Below are 20013 nucleotides of genomic sequence, written 5' to 3'. Positions count from 1 at the left end.
AGGCTGATTGACACATGACGGGGGCGGGACTACATAACCGCACCCATTTCCGCCGGATGGCCACGCCTTTTCCCGTTTATTGTCCCGCCCCCCGTGGCCTGTGCTGCGGTAGCGCCATGAGGAGCTTGCTTGGTCGTCGGTGTTGGAGCGCTGCCCCTAGGCGTCTGTGGTGCTCCGTGAGCGGAGATCAGGCTCGGAGCTTGCAGCAAGAACGGCCTGGCTCTTGCGGTCGCGGCGGAACTGAGAACGGCCACCCAGCCGGCCTGCAAGTCTACAACAGCCGAACGGGCAACAAGCAGCCTTTGGTGCTGTCGGCCCCTGCCACTGCCTCCTGGTACCGCGCTCTCCGACTCCGGTCGCCCCTCACTCCCTCTGTCCCGCCTCTCCCGAGTGCGGCTCTTCCTTACTGCCCTCTGTCACAGTGACACTCCCTCGCTGTCGTCCCTCTCACAAATGTAGTGTTCCCTCAGCACTGCCCCTCCCACAGTCAGAGGGACCCTCAGCACTGTATAAGTAGAGAAGCTTTGGTGCATCTCTCTGGGACAGTAGCCAGATCACACCGGATGTCATCTGTTTAATTTTGGTCTCTAAGAAAGGAAGTGCATTGGAGGAAGTTCAGGGTGACGAGGTTGATGTTTGAAGAGGGGCTGAACAGTTTGTGGCTATACTTGTCTGGAAGGAATAGAGGTAATTTTAGTGAGCCTTACAACTTTCTGGTGGAAGGGTGTTGAAGCAATACTTCTTGTCTGGATATTTTTAACTAGGGTCAGATTGTAGAATAAGCAGTCACCCTTTAAGACAAAAATTAGGTTATCTATTCTCTGAAGATCACGAGTCTTTGGGATTGCCAATTGTGGCACTGAAGCATAGCGTTACAGCAGATCACGGTTGCATTCCTGCCACTATCTGTAAGGAGTTTGTATGTTCTCCCTGTGACCATTTGGGTTTCCTCCTGCATTTCAAACACGTACAGGTTTGGGTTGGTAAATTGTGGGCATGTGCTGTTGCCGGAAGCACGGTAGTGCTTGTGGGCTGCCACAGACTGCGTTGGTTTTTGATGGAAGCAGCACATTCACTGTTATTGTGCAAGTGGAGTCTGAGAAAAGATCATGGTAGAGACTAACAGACATTGGGTTTGAAAGAAATGGAGAAGGTAGGAAGTTTCTGTTGAGGCAAAGCTGAATTATCAGTGATTGAATGGCAGAGCAGATATGCAGTGCAGTCTCGCTTTCTCTTGAGCTCTTGTGTTGCTAAGGGGAAACCAGGCATGTTCTACATTTAAATTTTAGAAAGTTCTGGTTAAGGTACCACACAGGTGATTTGTAAATAGAATGAGTGTGATATAGTGGACTGTGGACACAAAGTAGGAAGAAAAGATTGTATCTCAGGTTGACAGGCTCTGACTTCTGAGCTACAGTCACAATCTTCAGTCCAGAAGATGAAATCCATCCTGAACTATCTAATTGGCCACAGAATTTTGGTGACTGGAATCAGAGGGTGATAGTGCAGGTTTGCTCACTGCAGTCCTTTGACCAGGGCTCGGTACTCAGTACCCAGTTTGTCATATATATTTAAAAGATTTGATAATATAGATATGATTATCAAGGTTGTGGATGAACTAGTGATGTGGTAGACAGTAAAGAAGGTTACAACTCAAGCTGGATCAGCTGCAGAAGTGGCCGAAGTAATGGCAAGTGGAACTAAACTTGGACAAAGCTGAATTGAATTCAAACCAGGTGGGGCATAGATAGTGAATAACAGGCCCCTGAGAATGTTTACAGAACAGGAAGATCTGGAAGAATGTGTACGTGCTGAAAGTGGTGACAAAGGCCTGTGTTTGTGTTCATTGGTCAAGGCACTGAGTTAAAAGCATGCCATTGTACAACTACGAGATGCTGATGGGCCCACACCTGAATAAAGTGCTGCTGTGGTCATGAGGGTGGATTTTGGAGAATGTTGGACTAAAGGGCTCGAGTTGCAAGGAGAGACTGGATAGACCAGGATCTTGTATCTGGAGCAGGGATTCCAACCTGGGGTCCTTGCTCAGTGGGATTGGCCAAGGCAGGAAATGGGTTGGGAACCCCTTGTCTGGAATGAAAGAGGCTGGAGTAACTTTAGAGGTTTATAAAATCATGGGGGGTATTGATAGGGTTTATAGTTGGACTTCTTTTTCCAATCCAGTCAAGTATAAAACTAAAGATTTATGATGAGAGGGAGAACACTTAAAGAAAATCTGAGCAGCAATTAGTGGGATATTGAATGAGCTGCCAGAGGTGGGAACAGTTACAAAAGAATGTGTAGACAGGTTCATGAATGTGAAGGTTTTAGGGCAGATCCCTCGGTTAATGGTCGGGGTCCACGGCATGAAAAAAGCTCGGTGGATTATGAGCCAAACGAAGGAACATGGGACTAGCTCCAATAGGTGATTTGGTCAGGTGTGTTGGCCTGCTGTATAATGCCAACTGTTTGGTTTGTGCTGTTTGGCAAGTTATAGATTGACAGATCTGATGTCTCGTTTTTTTTTGACAGGTATAGCTGTGGACCGACGGTATATGACCATGCTCACCTTGGACATGCAAGGTAAACACACTCAAAAAAAATCCCATTTATAATGGAAATGCAGATCCTCTGTTTCGGAAGTCCAGAAGCACAAACCTGGTGGTCAGGAGATTCACTCCAGATGCTGCAACTCTGAAGTAAAAAATGAGTATAAAGAGTCAGTATGGAAGGGAAGGTCAGTGATGCATTGCAGTACAGGAGATTTTAAATGGCCTAAATGATAGTAACAGATTTGTACATAGAAAAGTTGGCATTGTCTGGAATTTGAATTTATTTAATTCTTACATCCATCCCACAACATGAGGGAGTAAAAACCTTTGCGTTATGACAGGAGTGAATGTGAGCAACTGTTAAGTTGTATGCTGAGGTGGACTACTAACAGGCCTCCGTACTCCAGCTTCCATCCTAGTCCATTGTTCCTTCAAAACCTGGTTTACTCTGAAATTTGTTTTCACCTTATCACAAGTAAAAAGCCTTTTTCATTTGAAGAACAGGATTATGTAATCAATGTAATAGTCCATTCAAAATAAGAGCAACAAAATCATCTATACTAATCGTGATCTTAATAAAAATTCAGGAAGCTGTTTATGATGGGTTGAAAAGGCTAAAGTAGCTGATTTGTAAAATGGTAAGGATATTTGATGGAATTGGCTGATTTTTGTAAACAGCAGGTGATCGTGAACATGGTGTTAATTTCTCACCTTTGTCTTTACCCTGCATATAGAAATCATTAATTAAACAATGTACAATATTTACTGTGCATCGTTTTACTGTCTTTACAAACATTCTCAAACTTACTATGAACTCTGCTGGAATTGTTAATGGTAAGAAAAATCATTTTGGGATATATTTTGGGGTTTTTCACAAATCCCGTGTTAGGAAAATGTTGAAAAACACACAAAAAAGACTGTCCCAAGTGAATAGGGCAGGGTGGTATGGGGTTGCGGAATTTATCTGGAAGAATTGAAAATTATGGGGAGCTGGCATGGGAGGGTGGTTTGAGGCCTGGGATAGATCAGCAAATAACAGATTGAATGGTGGAGCAGGTTTGTCGGGCTGAATGGCTTACTAGTATTGTGTTCTTTAATGGAAAAAGTGCCTTGTGCTATATTCTCATAAATAAAATTTCTATTCCATACAGTATATGAAAATTATTTGAGTTAAATTGCAAACAAAAACGTACATTTCTGTAGTATCTTTCATAACTGAAGTTCATTCCAAAGTCCCCTGCAGCTCAGAAAGTTGTGAAGTGTAGTCACTTTTGGATATAATAATGTGCTATGCTTTGCAAATCTTTTAACAGAGGGTTAAGTTTTGACATCTGGATGTTGGAGAGAGCAGACCAGCTGTTCTTCACAATAGTACTCATAGAATTTTGTACACCTGCCAGAGAACAGGTGAGGTTATGGTTTAACATCTCATCTAAAAACAGCACCTCCAATCCCACTGATAGCAGAGAAATCTTGTAGCACTCTCTCTCCAAATGTAGGGCATTCTCACTGCTTGTAATTGTTAATTTTTGAGTTATAGTCATAGAACATTACAGAGCAGAAATGGGCCCTTTGGCCAGGCAGAACTATTAATCTGCCTAGACTCATCAGCCTGCACCCGCACCATACCCCTCCCATCTATGTACCTATCCAAATTTCTCTTAAATGTTGAACTCAAGCCTGCACCTAATACTGCTGGCAGCTTGTTCCACACTCTCACCACCCTCTGAATAAAGAAATTCCCCCTCATGTTCCCCTTAAACATTTCACCTTTCACCCTGAGTGCATGATCTCTAGTTCTAGTCTCACCTATCCTCAGTGGAAAAAGTCTTCTTGCATTTACCCTATCTATACCCCTAATAATTTTGTATACCTCTATCAAATCTCCCCTCGTTCCCCTACATTTCAGGGAATAAAATCTGAAACTATTCAACCTTTCCTTCAAATACTGGCAACATCCTTGTAAAATTTCTCTGCACTCTTCCAATCTTATTTATATCTTTCCTGTAGATAGGTGACCAGAGCTGCACACCATATTCCGAATTAGGCCTAACTAATGTCTTACACAATTCCAACGTAAGTGTAAAATCAAACTGATGAAAATTCTCATTTTGGGTTAGTGACCATTGACATCAGATTAACTTGGATTTTGAGCGCACTGGTTTGACTGGAATTGCTCATTTCAAGCAGCAAGTTACAAATGGTTGTGAAGTTTTGAGTTGTTCTGCAGTTGTGCTTTTGAGTTTATCAGCGGGATGCTCAGATTCAGAGTTTATGCAGTGTGTATCGGGATTGACAGCCCAAACTCCGTGGAGTGTTGTGTCCTCCAGGTGGAGCCCCAAGCCTGAATTCAGGCTGACTGATATCAAGTAAAATTAATTTTGCTGCAAATGCCATATTACTGCCCTGTAATCTATGCAAGATAAACTGATAATGAGTTGCTTTTGTTGGTGTAACACTTGGTACTGCCCTGAAGGGTTGGCCTGGACTTCGTACTCGTCTCTGGGAATCTCAGACCTGTGGCCATAACTCAGAGGCAATGCTACCAACGTAAATTTATTACTTCAGTTAAAGCAGCGACCAATTAATATCATGTCCTTCTCCAAAATATGAGTGAGTTGGAGCAGCAAACTGGGGTTCAATGTTTCACTAGTCTCCACAACACTTGCTAACAAAGCAGTCATTAATCCAGGAGTGACCTGGGTCTGCTACAATTTGCCTACCTTCACAGCAGATGCTTTTTCATTGCCTCTCTCTCAGCTCTGGAGCATCTGGACAGTGTAAGTGCAATGTCAGGATGCTCTTCATTGACTGTAGCTCCACACTTGACACTCTGTCACCCCCTCGAAACACATCACTGAGCTCAAAGACTGGTCCTGGATCCTTACTGACTGACGCCAGTCAGTATAGATTGGCAACAATATCCCTCAATCTTAGTGCATAGCCCCCTGCTTTATTCACTTTATATCTCTGATTATGTGGCTCAGAACACCTCCAATCCTATAATGCATTTGCTGATGAATCCACTGTCATTGATCAAATCAGCACATAGCAGGGAGGTTGAAAATCTGGTTGAGCAATGCTACAGCAACTTCTCAAGTTAATGTCGGCAAATTCAAAGAATTTGAAGCCAAGGGTGGAAGTTAAATCAGCCCTGATCAAATGGTGGAGCAAACTCAATGGGCCAAATGGCCTGATTCTGCTCCTAGTCTGTGAGCCAGTTGCCCTTAGGGGACTGGAGTGGAGAGGGTCAGTAACTTGGCGCTGTATTGGACGATCTGTCCTGAGACCAGCATGTAAGTGCCATTACAAAAAAGGCATGGTAGACCCTCTACTTTCTTGAGTTTGTGTAGATTTTGCATGTCACTAAGACTTTGATGCTCAGTGTGGGGGGGGGGGGGTATCCTAACTAGTTGCAGCCTAGTACACTCAGGAATGGAAAAGTGTACAGAAAGTGGTGGATACAGTCCAATTCATCACAGGCAAAGCCCTTCCTGCCATTGAGCACATTTACCTGGAGTGCTCCCACAAGAAAGCAGTATCCTTTGTCAAAGACTCCCACCATCCAGGCCATGCTTTCTTCTTGCAACTACAGTCTGGCAGGAGCTACAGAAGCTGTAGGTCTCTCACTACCAGGTTTTAGAACAGTCATTGTCGAATAACCCATCAAGCTCCTGAAGCAGCATGGACAACTTCATTCACTCTAATTAGACTCACTTTCAAAGACTCTATGCAACTCCTGTTTTCAATATTTGTATAATTTGTCCTTTGTGCTTTTGTTGTTTGTCATTCTTTATGTATAGCTTTTCATAGATACTATTGTAAGCATATGCAAGAATATTAAACAAACTGCAGCATCTATAGCAAATTCCAGCTCATTGATTGAACCTAGTTTAGTACTCGGATTGAGATCAGATACAAGTAGCTCTAACCAGGTCATTCATGGCACATCCTTGTACCTGGACTCGGCTGATCAATGTGAAATTTATTTCATGTACAACTGCACACTAGATGTTTTTAACTACTGCTTCTCAGAGCTGTGCTTTTTTTTTTAGCTCGTATGTTAGATTTGACATCATAAGAAGAATATTGACCAATATCTTTGGCATTGATGTCATCATGGTGATGGTTATCACAGATATTGATGACAAAATAATACAGAGATCTAAGGAGGTAAATAACCCAAAGAACTTGCATTTAAAGTCAATCAATTATAACTCAATGCCTGACTCATACTTTTGTTTGCAGTTGAATATTCCCCCGAAAGTACTTGCATCCATTTATGAACAAGATTTCAAACAGGATATGGCAAGCTTAAAGGTAACATTTTATTGCAACTATAACTCAGTGCAGTTTTAGGTAGATGCTGACTCTTCATAGATATTTCTAGTTCGAGTTCAAATTGAGAGACTAGTAAAGTTAGGAGTATTCAGTTCCAGCAGAGCAGATTATTTGGTGTTCAAAATTATAAATTTCTTCAATAGAGTAAATAAAAAATAAAGTAATTAAATATGTTGTAAAGAACTGTGAAAAGACCAGAGCTTGATTTGAGGAAATGTAGCAAGTTATAATCTAGAGCCCCGATATATTTATCTGTTGAGGTACTGTGCAAAACAGGCCCTTTCAGCCTAGCGACCCTAGCCTAATCACAGGACAGTTTATAATAACCAGTAAATCTTTGGACCGTGGGAGGAAAGCCAAGCAGTCACAGGGAGAACCTATAAACGCAGCTGCTGAAATTGAACCTGGGCTGCTGCTACTGTGAAGCATTAATGCTAACCACGACACTACTGAACCTCTGATAAAGGGTCTTGGCCGGAAACTCTGTATTCCTCTCCATAGACGATGCCTGACCTGCAAAGTTCATCAACATTTTGTGTGTATTATCTAGAGATAATTTACTGAAATTGTTGACAAACTGGAAACTGAATCTGGGATTGAGTATTTGTACAAAAGGTAGAACATCTTCATGTTTCTTCATGATGTGCCATTTAAGGATATCTGCAGAGCCTTTTGTGTTCCCTCACTGATCCCTCTCATCTCCCCCAAGTGGTGAGGTGCTGTCCTCTTCTTGCTTGAATTCGGACACTAAACCTGTACGTACTATTCCTGGTGTGGCTACCAAGGCCCTATGTAATTCGAGCAACGCATTTCTTACTTTGTTCTCAGATTGTCTTGCAGTGAGTCCCAATATAATCTTTGCCTTCCTAATTTCTTGCTGAATTTGCACATTAATTTTCAATGATTTTGTTTGTAGGGGCGCCAAGTCTCTCTGGATACCAACAACTTTCAATTTATCTCCATTTTTTAAAAAAATCCTTTCTATATTTTCAGCTTTAATAGTTGATTTTCTGCTTTTCCACGCACTCTATCTGTTATCATCCCCAGTCACTCAGAGCCTGGGTGTGCCCGCTTGATGCATTCTCTTCAGAGGGCACATCGCCAAAATGCTTTGTATCATCAGCAAACTTCGATATTTTATTCTTGATCCCACTCTCTTAACAAGTGTTTACCAACTTGGTGTCTACAGACCCCTCAGTTAATGGTAGGAGTCAATGGCATAAAAAAGGTTGGGAATCCCTGCTCTAAATCATTGCAAGTCACCCTCCCCAGTATATGCTTATGACCTCTCACCGAATATTTTGAGTCAATGAAGGTACTAATCTTGCTTATTTCCCATTGTGCATTATCTGTGCTTGTGAAGGTAAAGCTGTGTATTTCTGATGTGTCTTTTAATTTTCTTTTACTGACCAATATTTTCATTGTCACTGCAGGTTCTGCCACCCACAGTATATATGCGAGTAACTGATAACATTCCCCAGATTGTGAAATTCATAGAGGGAATCATCTGCAATGGTCATGCCTATTCTACCTCCAAAGGTGAATGATGTCTTAATTTGGAATAGACAATATTTTAATTTCGGTAATGAACTTAACTCAAATGAATCTTTACGTTGATACTAGACTCTTGGGAATGTCACTCTGATTTGATGTGTTTTGCTTAAATAATGCTTTCCTTGTGATATGGTGGGAAAGTGGTTTAGGGGGATGTAGATTGTTATGAAGTATGATTCATTTCTGATTCACAATGCTGAGAGCATTGTGATTTGAAAACAGGGTTTAGAGACACAATGTTTAAGATAATAGCACTGCCCATCGTCATGGATTTAATCTACCCTTTACAACACACTGATAAATAATAATTTCCAGCATCTGCAGAATCTCTTGTATAATAATTGTGTTCTTGTTTTTGTGGAGGGATTTATTACAGTTGATCAAAATTAATGAGGGGTTTGATTGGAGTAAATGGGAAAAGCCAGGTGTGCTGGTACCCAGAGAGCGTAGATTTTAGATGACTGTCAAATCAAATGGACGGTGTTTTTTTCCTGCAGAGTTCCAAGCTTTATCAAATTCCTATTGCAGGAGAGCTCTGTGAAAGAGCTAGCACAGACACTGTGTGCCTAATGGCCCATCATGTTGTTCAAGGTGATTTTTTTTACAACTATGCACACTTCATTATCATTTTGTCCAAGTATTAATTAAGTAACTGCAATACAAGGACTTTCATAACCTTGCCAGTTGTGTGATTTCAATTTTCTAGGAAAAACACATAATTTTTTTTTCAGGAAATGTGTATTTTGACATCCAGTCTATTGGTGATCGTTACGGAAAGTTTACCAAAGTGTGCGGTCACGTCACTGAAGAATTGGGTATGTATTCATTGCATTTCTCTTCGTTGGGTTAAAGCTTGGTCAATTGCTGTAATACCTCATCTTGTTGAGTACTGCAGTCACATTGCAAGGTGGGATGAGTGACCTTTTAGTGGAATAACAAGATTTAAAAGCTTATAAACTTATGGAAGGACAGTAAAGAGCAAAGAAAGGTCAGCAATAGAATAAAAAACAAGATTGCTGTTTTCCAGTTCCTTTTATCTGCAAAATACCTTTTTATGGTCATATGGTCTAAATTCACACTATGATAAGATAATGGATTCCTGCAGGTATCATAGTTGCTTCCTTCTCATTTGGAAATGATAAATGAGAATGAGCCAATTGTTGAACTGTGTTCATTCTCCACAGTCTGTTAACTTGAATCAGCCAAGGTAGATGTGAAAATAATCTGCTATTAATTTGCTCCAAAAACTAAGACCAAGAGTTGATGTGCACCAATCTTTCTTTATTTAAATTAGTGGCAATTCAAAAGGAACTTTTCTTTAAGCATCATAAATGTACTGTAAAATTGAGCTGGACTTTCCACTTGTTTGGCTCATTTGTACTTTTTTGCCTGCACAGCAAATTGTGTTGAGGTCTTACACTATGTCTAAGTGATAAGTGAACACAAAGTACACTGCAGATGCTGTGTTCAAATCAATGCGTACAAACAAGCTGGATGAACTCAGCAGGACAGGCAGCATCCGTTGAAATGAGCAGTCCATGTTTTGGGCGGAGACCCTTCGTCAGGACTGAAGGAGGAGCGGGCAGGGGCCCTATAAAGAGGTGAGCAGTCAATGTTTTGAGCCGAGACCCTTTGTCAGGACTAAAGGGTTTCGGCTCAAAACATTGACTGCTCATTTCAACGGATGCTGCCCGACCTGCTGAGTTCATCCAGCTTGTTTGTACATCTAAGTGGTAATATTGTTAAAGTGGGTTAGAATAGTTTAGTTCACCGATTTGGACTTTAACCTTGTTATTTTATTTGTTGGTTTTGATGTGCTCCTCTGAGTGCCTCTAGTATTACCTTACCTGCTGCTGCCTCATTTCCTCTCCTGGTGATACAGCACTCTACTCACTTCCCCTTCCTTGTGCCTGGCAACCCTTTGGCTCTTTACCTTCACCACCATCCCATTCTTACTGATGCAGGCTGAAGTGTAACTGTATGTTTCTAAAGTCATCCTGATGTGCTGCCGACAAAGAAACTTTTAAATCTCTTCCTCCTTTGTGTTCCTCCTTCACACTGGGAATAAACAACTGTGACCATTTACCTTCTCGCTGACCCCTCCTCTCTTTCTCTCCTCCCAACCCCCCCAAGCTATCAATAATGATAGCTAAGGGTTGACATTATTTTTAAAGTGTTATTCCTTAGCCTCCTATACTTCAGGGTAAAAACTCCCTGTGTATCTAGCCCCTCCTTATAACTCAAGCTCTGGTAACATCCTTGACAATCTTTTCTGTACTCTTTCCTGCTTAATGACATCTTTTATATAGCTGGGTGATCAGTACTATACAGTACACAGTGCCCAATTCTTTAAGTGCATTCTCACCAATGATATGTGCAGTGGCAACAAGACATCCCATCACCTTTACTCAAGGCCCTCACTGATGAAGACAAGAGTGCTAAACACTTCCTTTGCCATTTTCGGGAACAGTGTACCTGCATAGCTAAGACTTACTGGTCTACAACACTCCTAGGGTCCTACCAATTACTATGTGAGTCCTGCTCTGGTTTACTATTCTTTGGCTCACTTCCTCAGGTGATCTATAGCCCATTGTAATCCTGGATAACCTCTTCACTGTCCACTATATCACCAATTTAGTGTTATCTGCAAGCTTACTTACTATGCCAACTACATTCTCATCCAAATCATTAATATATTTGCTGAACAACAGTGGACCCAGCACCAATTCCCTGCAGCACATCACTGGTCACAGGCCTCCTTCCACAAGGAGCTGGTCAATTATGTATCTAATTGGCTGATCTGCTCTAGATGTCATGTAATCTAATCTGTTCCAGCCTGCCATGCGGGTCCTTGTTGATTTAGACACCATCCATCACACCTTCCTAGTCGACCCTCCTTTTTCCAGAAAGCTCAATTAGGTTTGTGAGATGCTTTCCTACACACAAAGCCATGCTGACTATCCATAATTAGCAATTGCAGATAGAGCTTGTTCCTCATAGTCCCTTCCTGTAACTTTCCCACCACTTAGGCTCGTTAGCCTGGAGCTCTCTGGCTTGAAGTTTCAGCTCTTTTTAAATAAAAGTACAATATTAGCCATCATTTAGTCTTCTGGGATGTCACCTGTGGCTAAAGATGAAGCAAGTCTATCTGACAGAACTTACCGATTTCTAGGCTCAGCAAACAAAATACCAGCATCGGCTTCATTTATCACATAGATATTTGCCCTTTTGTCTCACTATGCAATTCTGTTGTTTATTCTTCATTAGAGTTTATGCTCATATCACCCCACATTTTCCACCCTGACATTTTGTTGGGAGGGGGAAGAGGAATAGGAAGGTGGGGGAGAAAAATGGACAGGAGAAAATTCTCCACAATGTACAAATGTATAAATGAGTCATATGGCAAAGACTGGAAAAATATTTAATGTTCTGCAAATACTGAATTATTTCAATGACCTCTATTTTTGAATTTGTGGTCTCTAGATGAAAGTGATAAACGACGCAGCAGGGACTTTGCTTTGTGGAAAACATCAAAACCAGAGGAGCCGTTTTGGCCGTCCCCATGGGGAAATGGTAGACCTGGCTGGCACATTGAGTGTTCGACAGTTGCAAGGTTAGCTTGGCTCGTACACTTGGATGCTACCCCACACCAGCACAAAGCAGAAATAAAGCTGAAGTCACGTATGCACAGGTGCAATGAAAACACTCACTTGTGGCTGCATCACAGGCACATAGCTTTAAGCAAGCGGTATTCACAAGAAGAATATTAACATAAATGCTGTGGAACTCAACGGATCAGGCAGCATCAATGGAAAGAAATGAACAGTTGACGTTTTAGGTCAAGAGTTTTCATGAAGCCTTATAAAAAATTGTGAATAATTGTGTATAACAAAAAAAAAATTTTGACCAAAAACTAAAGTCAATTTCAGTGTAAGTTGATAAACATGGTCATAGTGTTGCTAAACTATTGACTACAGTTTGCTGGCTGGTTCAAAAACAGAGTGGCTGAAGAGATGTAGCTGTTTCTGTTCCTGGTGGTGTGGAACTAAAGGCTTCTGCATGTGAACAAAGACAGTTTCCACTATAGCGTGTATTTTCCAGTTTGATCATGTATCTGTCACTGACAGTACTGTCCTGGGACTTCGGCAACAAGAAACAAACTGGTCACAGTTCAAAAAGGAAAGTAGTGAAATTAAATATTGTGGCTGTCAAAAATTGTGGGCCTAATTTCTGGAGCATAAATTTACACTTCCTGCTTCCAGTTGGGACTTTGCATGCCATCATTCAACAAGTTAAGTTTATGTTGCACATTTAGGGTAGCACAATAATTAGTGTAGTGTTATTTCAGCACCAGTGACCTGGGTTCAATTCTGCCACTATCTGTAAGGAGTTTCTACATTCTCCCCATGACTATGTGGGTTTTCTCCCACATTCCAAAGGTGTATGTCAGCAGGACTATTTATTGATTAGGCTAGAGCACGGAGCAGACCTTTCTGCCACAGCAATCCACTTTGATCCTGGCCAAACTGTGGGACAAATTACAGTGACCAATTAGCCTATGAACTGGTAAGTCTTTGGACTGTGGGAGGAAATAGGAGCACCCGGAGGAAACCCACAAGTTCACAAGGAGAATGTACAAATTCCTTACAGGCAGTGGTGGGGATTGAACTCGGGTCATCTGCACTGTAAAGTGCTGTGCTAACCACTACGCTACTGTACTGCCCTTAATGTGTGTATAACTGAGCAGCTCGGGCTAGTTGGACCATGGGGTCCTATTACCATGATGTATCTCTGAGCAAGTCAATCTGATGTACTAAATTGGACTAAAGAATTGCACAGAAGTTATAAATAAAGTTTAACACAGAACCACATGGATTTTTATTTGCTTTAAGGAGTTTAGAGCTGTTAAAGTGGAGACGGGAGTTCTGAAGGATTTGAAAATGTAGCCAACAGTGGAAATCAGATCTATGAGTATAGAATTAGAGTCAAGTTATGGTTTTAAATGGTTGTAAGGCTGGAGGTAGTGGAAGGGACAGGCACATGGAGATACTGAAAAGCATTCATGATTGCTTTGGCCATGGGCTTTCTTTTGTGCACTCTGAGTTATTATTTCTGTCTTGCTCCCTAGTAGGCAAAAGCTGTGCTCATCAATATGCTTTCTGAAGTCTCTATCACAGCACACTGCTGATTGAGAGCATGATTTTGCATTTTCCAGTGTAGCAGATGGTGAGCTAACAATGTGGCATTTACAGCTCTGTATTTGGAAATCAACTGGACATCCATTCTGGTGGAATAGACCTGGCCTTTCCCCATCATGAGAACGAGGTTGCTCAGTGTGAGGCTTACCACCAGTGTGAGCAATGGGGAAATTACTTTTTACACTCTGGTATGTACCTGACTGGAAATGCAAAGGCAATTGCTGCTAACTGTAAGTGTGCATTTTTGGTATCTCTGTGGGTTGTAGTTCAATATAGGGTGGCTGTTTCCAATGACACATGGGATTGGTTATTTGAAACTGTGTGCACAATCTTCTAACCTTTCATTTTAATTATGAACTGCACACATTTTTAACATGACTTCCAGTAGATGCATATAATTTTTAAAAAATCCTTTATCTTTCTAATGAGTTGACAACTTGAGATGTTATTATAACCAGCAAACACATTCAGGTATCAGATACCACTGACCCCTCTGACTTGCAAGCCTGCCAGTTTGGATAGTCGCATTTTCAGTTTCTATACGTGTTTCTTGTTGTAGAAGATTATGTATGTATAATTATCATTTGTAAATGGGTCACAGATAGGTTCATATGTTTTGAAGTTCATGTGACAAAGCTAATCTTGAGATCATAATCTTCAGCCCATCATATCCATGCCTACCTTTTATATCCACCTACACTAATTCCATCATCTACCAGTTTTAGGACTATATCCTTGCCTATTTAAATGTCTGTTAAAGTGCCCCGTAACCATAGTGATTGTATCTGGTTCCACTGACTGCTTTGACAGTACATTTTGGTTATCAAACACTCATTGTGTAAAAGAAGAATACCCTTCATAATCCCCTTTGAACACTTCTCTCTCACCGTAAACCTCTGTTCTCTTGTTTTTGGTATTTCCATCATGGCAAAACCAATTGGCATCTATGCTTCTCATAATCCTGTCTGCTTTTATTAGATCACCTCTCAGCCTCCTTCAGTCCAGGGTAAACAAGTCCAATCTATCCATGTTCTCTCCATTAAGGAAGTCCTTCAATCCAGGCAATATCCTGGTGAATTTCCTCTTTACTCTTTCCAGCATTTTCTCAGTGAGTAGAATTGACATCAACAAGTGTATTGAATCTACTAATTTGATGGTCTTCTACACTTTTATGTGTTCAATCCAATAGCAATAAAATGTTTACAGATGTGTGATCTCTAATTTTGTCCAAGTGTTTAAACTTACCTTGATCTACATTTGTATAAACATGAGAATGTAAGGAAGAAAGAGCAGGAGACTCTCACTTCTTCAACTCTTTACCTTTTATATCTCAATGCCATTTTCCAGCATTGTCCCCATTATAATTTATGCCATTACTGTCCAGAAATCTATTGATCTCTGCTTGAAATAATTCAATGATTGAGCCTCTGCTGCCTTCTGGGTATTCCAATGGCGTACTAAAGGGTCTGTCTGAAGAAACGTATCCTGATCTTGGTCCTGTGCCACGTTCTGAAAGTGTGCCCCTGCAGTCCCAGGCTATAAAGCACTTTAAAAATCAGTTTATTGTCATACAGTAGGCCATCCCCGAAGCTAGTATAGTGAATCTCTGAAAGGTAAAGCAAACCTCTGATAATCTGGTACCCTAAGGACTCTGCTGGTGCTGGACTAGCAGGTTTACTGGACTGTTGGATGCTATTTCTGTTAATATATAAATACATTTTGTTTTTAAGTAGTATAACAAATTTTCTAGGGACCTGTTGAGTTCACAGGAATGGGAAATTGAACTTTATTGATCAGCTGAAACAATGTTCAAATATTATTGGACCTCATGCCTCAAACTTACATGTGTTCTGATCTCAGCTCTAACTTCACACTCAGTCAGAATCATGTTTAATATCACTGGCATATAATGTGAATCATTGTCAATTTAGAAATCTGATGGTGGAGGGGAAGAAGCTGTTCCTGCAATGTTGAGTGTGTGTCTTCAGTCTCCTGTACCACCTCCTTGATGGTAGCAACGAGAAGAGGGCATGTCCTGGGTGATGGGGGTGCTTAATGATGGATACACTATTCTTGAGGCATCGCCTTTTGAATGTGTCGTGGATGCTGGGGAGGCTAGTGCCCATGATGGAGCTGGCTGAGTTACAACTTATGCAGCTTTTTCAAATTGTATGCAGTGATCCCTCCATACCAGATGGCAGTGCAACAAGGTATAATGCTCTCCATGGTATATCTGTACAAATTCTCTTCAAAGTAATAATTAAATATAGCTGCTGTCATCCCTCCTTTGTAATCACATCAATATGTTGGGCCCAGGTTCAGTGTTCAGATGTTGACACCCAGGAACTTGAAACCAGTCAATCTATCTATTCCATTCCTATTCTTCTAGAGTTCTGAAATAGAATCTGACTCCACATCCCCACAGTGGTTCTTATACCTTAAACATGATGTGCTTTCCCATTCCTTGGCTCTTTGTTGAATTGTACAATTTCTCTTCTACCCTTAGCATTGTTGCTCTTTTTGACAAATCCTTGCCTTTGATCTAATATCTCCATGTTCTCACACAAGCTATGGCCTCACCATTTTCCTGCCCATTTTGCGCATTAAAAAGAATACATAGAGTTCCAAAATAATTGAACTTTATTTACCATTAATATATCTAGTTGTAGTTGTATTTTCATGTTCAAGTAAATACTATGTAGTTGTTGAATTTTGGTTACAGAGGTTCCAGTGCTCTCTACTGGAGTTATTTACTACAAAACCTCTCCATTTTATGTATTCATTTAGTTTATAGCACTACTACATCTGGATTTAATCTGGGGGAGAAAAGATACCACAAACTCTTGCACTTGTGCTGAACTCTTTCTTTTTCTTCCCATTTACCTTGCTTTCTTGTCAGTGATTGGAAAGGATCCTTAAAAAATCAAGAAGTAATATTGGGGTGAAGAAACAAGATGGGGCAGAAAATATTGGTAGTTGTATATGCTGTAGGTTTTCAAACATAAAGAATGCAAGACATGGTTTAGATCAGGAAAGTAGAGTTTTATATAAGCTTGAAAGCGTGCAGAGAAAACTTATAAGGACAAATGTTGGGGCTTGAGGACCTGAGTTTTGGGAAAGATTGAACAACTTAGCACTTTATTCCCTACAGCATAGGATAATAAGGGAACATCTTAGAGGTGTACAAAATTGAGAGGTATGGATAAGGTAAATACATGCAGGCTTTTCCCCTTGAGACTAGAACTTGAGGTCATAGGTTTAGGTGAAAGTAAGGTGAACATAGAGGGCGATGCAAGTGTGGAATAAGTTGCTAGTGGACATGGTAGTTATCGGTTCAATTGCAATGTTTAAGAGAAGTTAGGTACATGGATGAGCATATATAGAGGGCTCTGGTTTAGGTATGGGTAGATGGGAGTATGCAGTAAAACAGGTTCCCATAGACTACATGGGATGAATGGCTCTTTTCTGTGCTTTAGTGCACTGCGACTATTAGAGCTACATGTGACAAAGGTGATATTTGTATATCTACATTTTGACTGAGCAGACTGAGTTAACTGCATGAAGTGAGTGTGAATTAATGGTGTGTAAGAGATGGTTTTCTCGATCAGTATGTTAATCAGTTTTGGAAGAATTGTGTAATGGAAGAAAGTTAATCACCTGAGAGACCTTTGAGGTAGTATTATATTACATTAGAATTTTATACGAAGATTGAAAGTGATTTTTTTAATTCAATCCAAGACCAGTGTTTTAAATCTAAACAAAGGAAACTATGAAGTCATGAGGCATGAATAAATTGATAAATTAGAATGCTGCATTAAAGTAAATGAGCATAAGCTATATTCAAAGATTTAACATAATTTACAACAAATATGTATTCTTAATGCACAAAATGGTAGGAAAAAGGTGAGGCCATAGCTTGTGTGAGAACATGCAGATATTAGATCAAAGGCAAGGACTTGTAATGTCAAAAAGAGCAATAATGCTAAGGGTAGAAGAGAAATTGTACAATGCAACAAAGAAGAGCCAAGGAATGGGAAAGCACATGTTTAAAGTATAAGAACCACTGTGGGGATGTGGAGTCAGATTCAACTGCATCATTCAGAAAGGAACCAATGGAAAGAACTTGCTGAGCAGTGGAAAAAGGCTGAGGGAATGGGATAAACTGGATTGTTTTTGCATACAGCTGGTACAATCTTGATGGGCCAAATAGTCACATGTGTTGGGACATCAGATCAATACTTCTGTTTTACTCAGCTTGCTTCAAACATCAATGCAAATAAATGACCTGAATATGAATGGTGCACATTGGCCTTTGAGGTGAGAGGGGTTTGCGAAAAAATTTTAACGGTATACAGGCTGTTGAGTGTTGGTTTGGTTCCCTTGCCTAGAAAAGAATATAGCAGCATTGGGGACAGTCCAGAGGAGATTCGCCAGGTCAATTTTGAGGATGAGAGGGTTGTCCTATCAGGAGAGGCTAGACATTTTAGTCTGTATTCCTTAGAGTTTAGAAGAATGTGATGTGACTTTGATCAAATATATAAGATCCTAAGAGTTGAGGTTGGAATGTTTTCATTAGTGGGAGGGGTACAGATGAGCTGATGTAGCTGCAGAGTAAAGCTCCAGTGGTTTAAAACTGAAGTATATAGAAATTTTTTTTTTTTTTTTGAGGGTAGTGAATATCTGGGAATCTTTATCCCCAAAGGCGGTGGAGGCCAAATCATTAGATGTATTTAAGTTGGTGCGAGCTAAGTATTTGAAACATCAACAAAGTTGAGAGTTTTACATGACCTTCTTGTTGGAATTTGCTTGGGACCTAGGGCAGATCAGCCATGATACTAAGTGGCATGTAGGTTGAGTGGCTGCATGGTCTACTCCTATATTCTTGTGGTCTTGCTTCTGAATCTTATTATCTAAAGTTTTTGTAATACTCTTTAGAAATTATCCACCATGTGATGGGATTACACATCAGGTCTCTGTGTATGGTCATCCATTCCACAACATAATATGTTCTCTCAAATATTTCTTCTAATCCTTCCTGTTGTCCATGGAGCATTTAAAATTGGATTGGTGTTGGCTTTCTTTGACAGTCCATTTTTTTTTTAAATGGATTGTATAGAATTAGCTAGCCCCTTTTCAACCCTTTCCCACTGATGTTCAAGGAAAACGGAATGGTGTAAATTTGGCGGTGTAACAGTACCATTTGTGATCCATTCTGGTTGCCTTGACTTCAGCTACCTGATTTGGAAAAGAAATTTGCTTTATTGTGTGCATGTTCCTTTTATTTTAGGACATTTGCATTTGAAGGGAAGTGAAGAAAAAATGTCAAAATCTTTGAAAAATTACATCACAATAAAGGTAATGATGCAGTCCTATCCTGAAACCCTACCATCTATTACCCTCAATTAGAGTCATGAAACCCCATGATTTATGAATATCTCTCAAAGTAGGTATTGCCTTGCTCTCACCAGGTCTGTTCCACAACTGTTGATTACTTTGCAGATTAGGAGAGTGGGAGAGGTGCAATACAAGATGTTACGTCATGTCTATGAAGGGGCTCAGTCATCCAGGTCATTGTACATCAAGCAATAGTAATTCAAGGCAACTGGACTTGCCATGTTGTCTATAAGATGTTTCGCCACTCATTGGAAGAAGCCTCTTCGATGGTGAAACATCTTCTAGACAATGCAGCAAGTCCAATTGTCTTGATTTACTATTGCTTAATATAAGATGTTACATCCCAAGAACATTATAGGCTATTGTCTTTACTGTGGGTGGATGTTTGTCACACATAGTTATCTTACCATTATCGAATCATGCTCATCAAATTAAAGAACATGATTGCACTGCAGGGGAGATTTTCAAGGCATTGCCTGGGATAATTTAGCAAGAAAGAGAGAGATTAGAAAAGTATTTTCCTTGAAACAGAGAGGGCTGATGGTGACCTGATTGAGTTACACCTTATAAGGCGGGGTATGGATAAGATAGTTAGAATTTTACCCTTTCAGATTCAGTTTATTGTCATTTAGAAACCACAAATGCAATGCAGTTAAAAAAATGAGACAACATTCCCCCAGAATGACATCACAAAAGCATATGACAAAACAGACTACACCAGAAAATCCACGTAACGTTTGGCAATCCCCAGTCCAGAGTCCGGAGAGACTGCTAAGTATTTATATCGCGCTACCGTCTACTGCATTCCCCGGAAAGGAGCTCCAAATGCACCAGACAAAAACAAGACTAAAAACTAAAGCTACAAAACCACATAATTACAACATATAGTTACAACAGTGCAAACAATAGCATAATTGATAAAAAACAGACTATGGGCACAGTAAAAATAGTCCAAGATGTTAAAGGACTGTAAGTTC

The 20013-nt window shown here is 40.4% G+C and overlaps 1 protein-coding gene across 3 annotated transcripts in view; it reads left to right on the top strand.

Annotated features, from left to right (window-relative positions):
- The first annotated feature begins 67 nt into the window (after window positions 1-67).
- Window positions 68-20013, top strand: part of cars2 (cysteinyl-tRNA synthetase 2, mitochondrial) — a 48276-nt gene continuing 28330 nt past the window's right edge. For 2 of the 3 annotated variants that reach the window (XM_059970577.1, XM_059970576.1), the window contains exons 1-9: window positions 68-334; window positions 2530-2580; window positions 6605-6722; window positions 6798-6869; window positions 8324-8429; window positions 9176-9259; window positions 11928-12057; window positions 13697-13830; window positions 18930-18997. In XM_059970577.1, the coding sequence (XP_059826560.1) occupies window positions 117-334; window positions 2530-2580; window positions 6605-6722; window positions 6798-6869; window positions 8324-8429; window positions 9176-9259; window positions 11928-12057; window positions 13697-13830; window positions 18930-18997 (981 nt within the window). In that variant the 5' untranslated portion in view covers window positions 68-116. The remainder of the gene's footprint in view (window positions 335-2529; window positions 2581-6604; window positions 6723-6797; window positions 6870-8323; window positions 8430-9175; window positions 9260-11927; window positions 12058-13696; window positions 13831-18929; window positions 18998-20013) is intronic. The other variant, XM_059970575.1, reaches the window with a different exon arrangement.

This window comes from Hypanus sabinus, chromosome 5, assembly GCF_030144855.1.
Source record: "Hypanus sabinus isolate sHypSab1 chromosome 5, sHypSab1.hap1, whole genome shotgun sequence".
NCBI lineage: Eukaryota > Metazoa > Chordata > Chondrichthyes > Myliobatiformes > Dasyatidae > Hypanus > Hypanus sabinus.
Note: the sequence above shows the minus strand (reverse complement) of the source record. Positions and strands in the feature narration are given on the sequence as shown.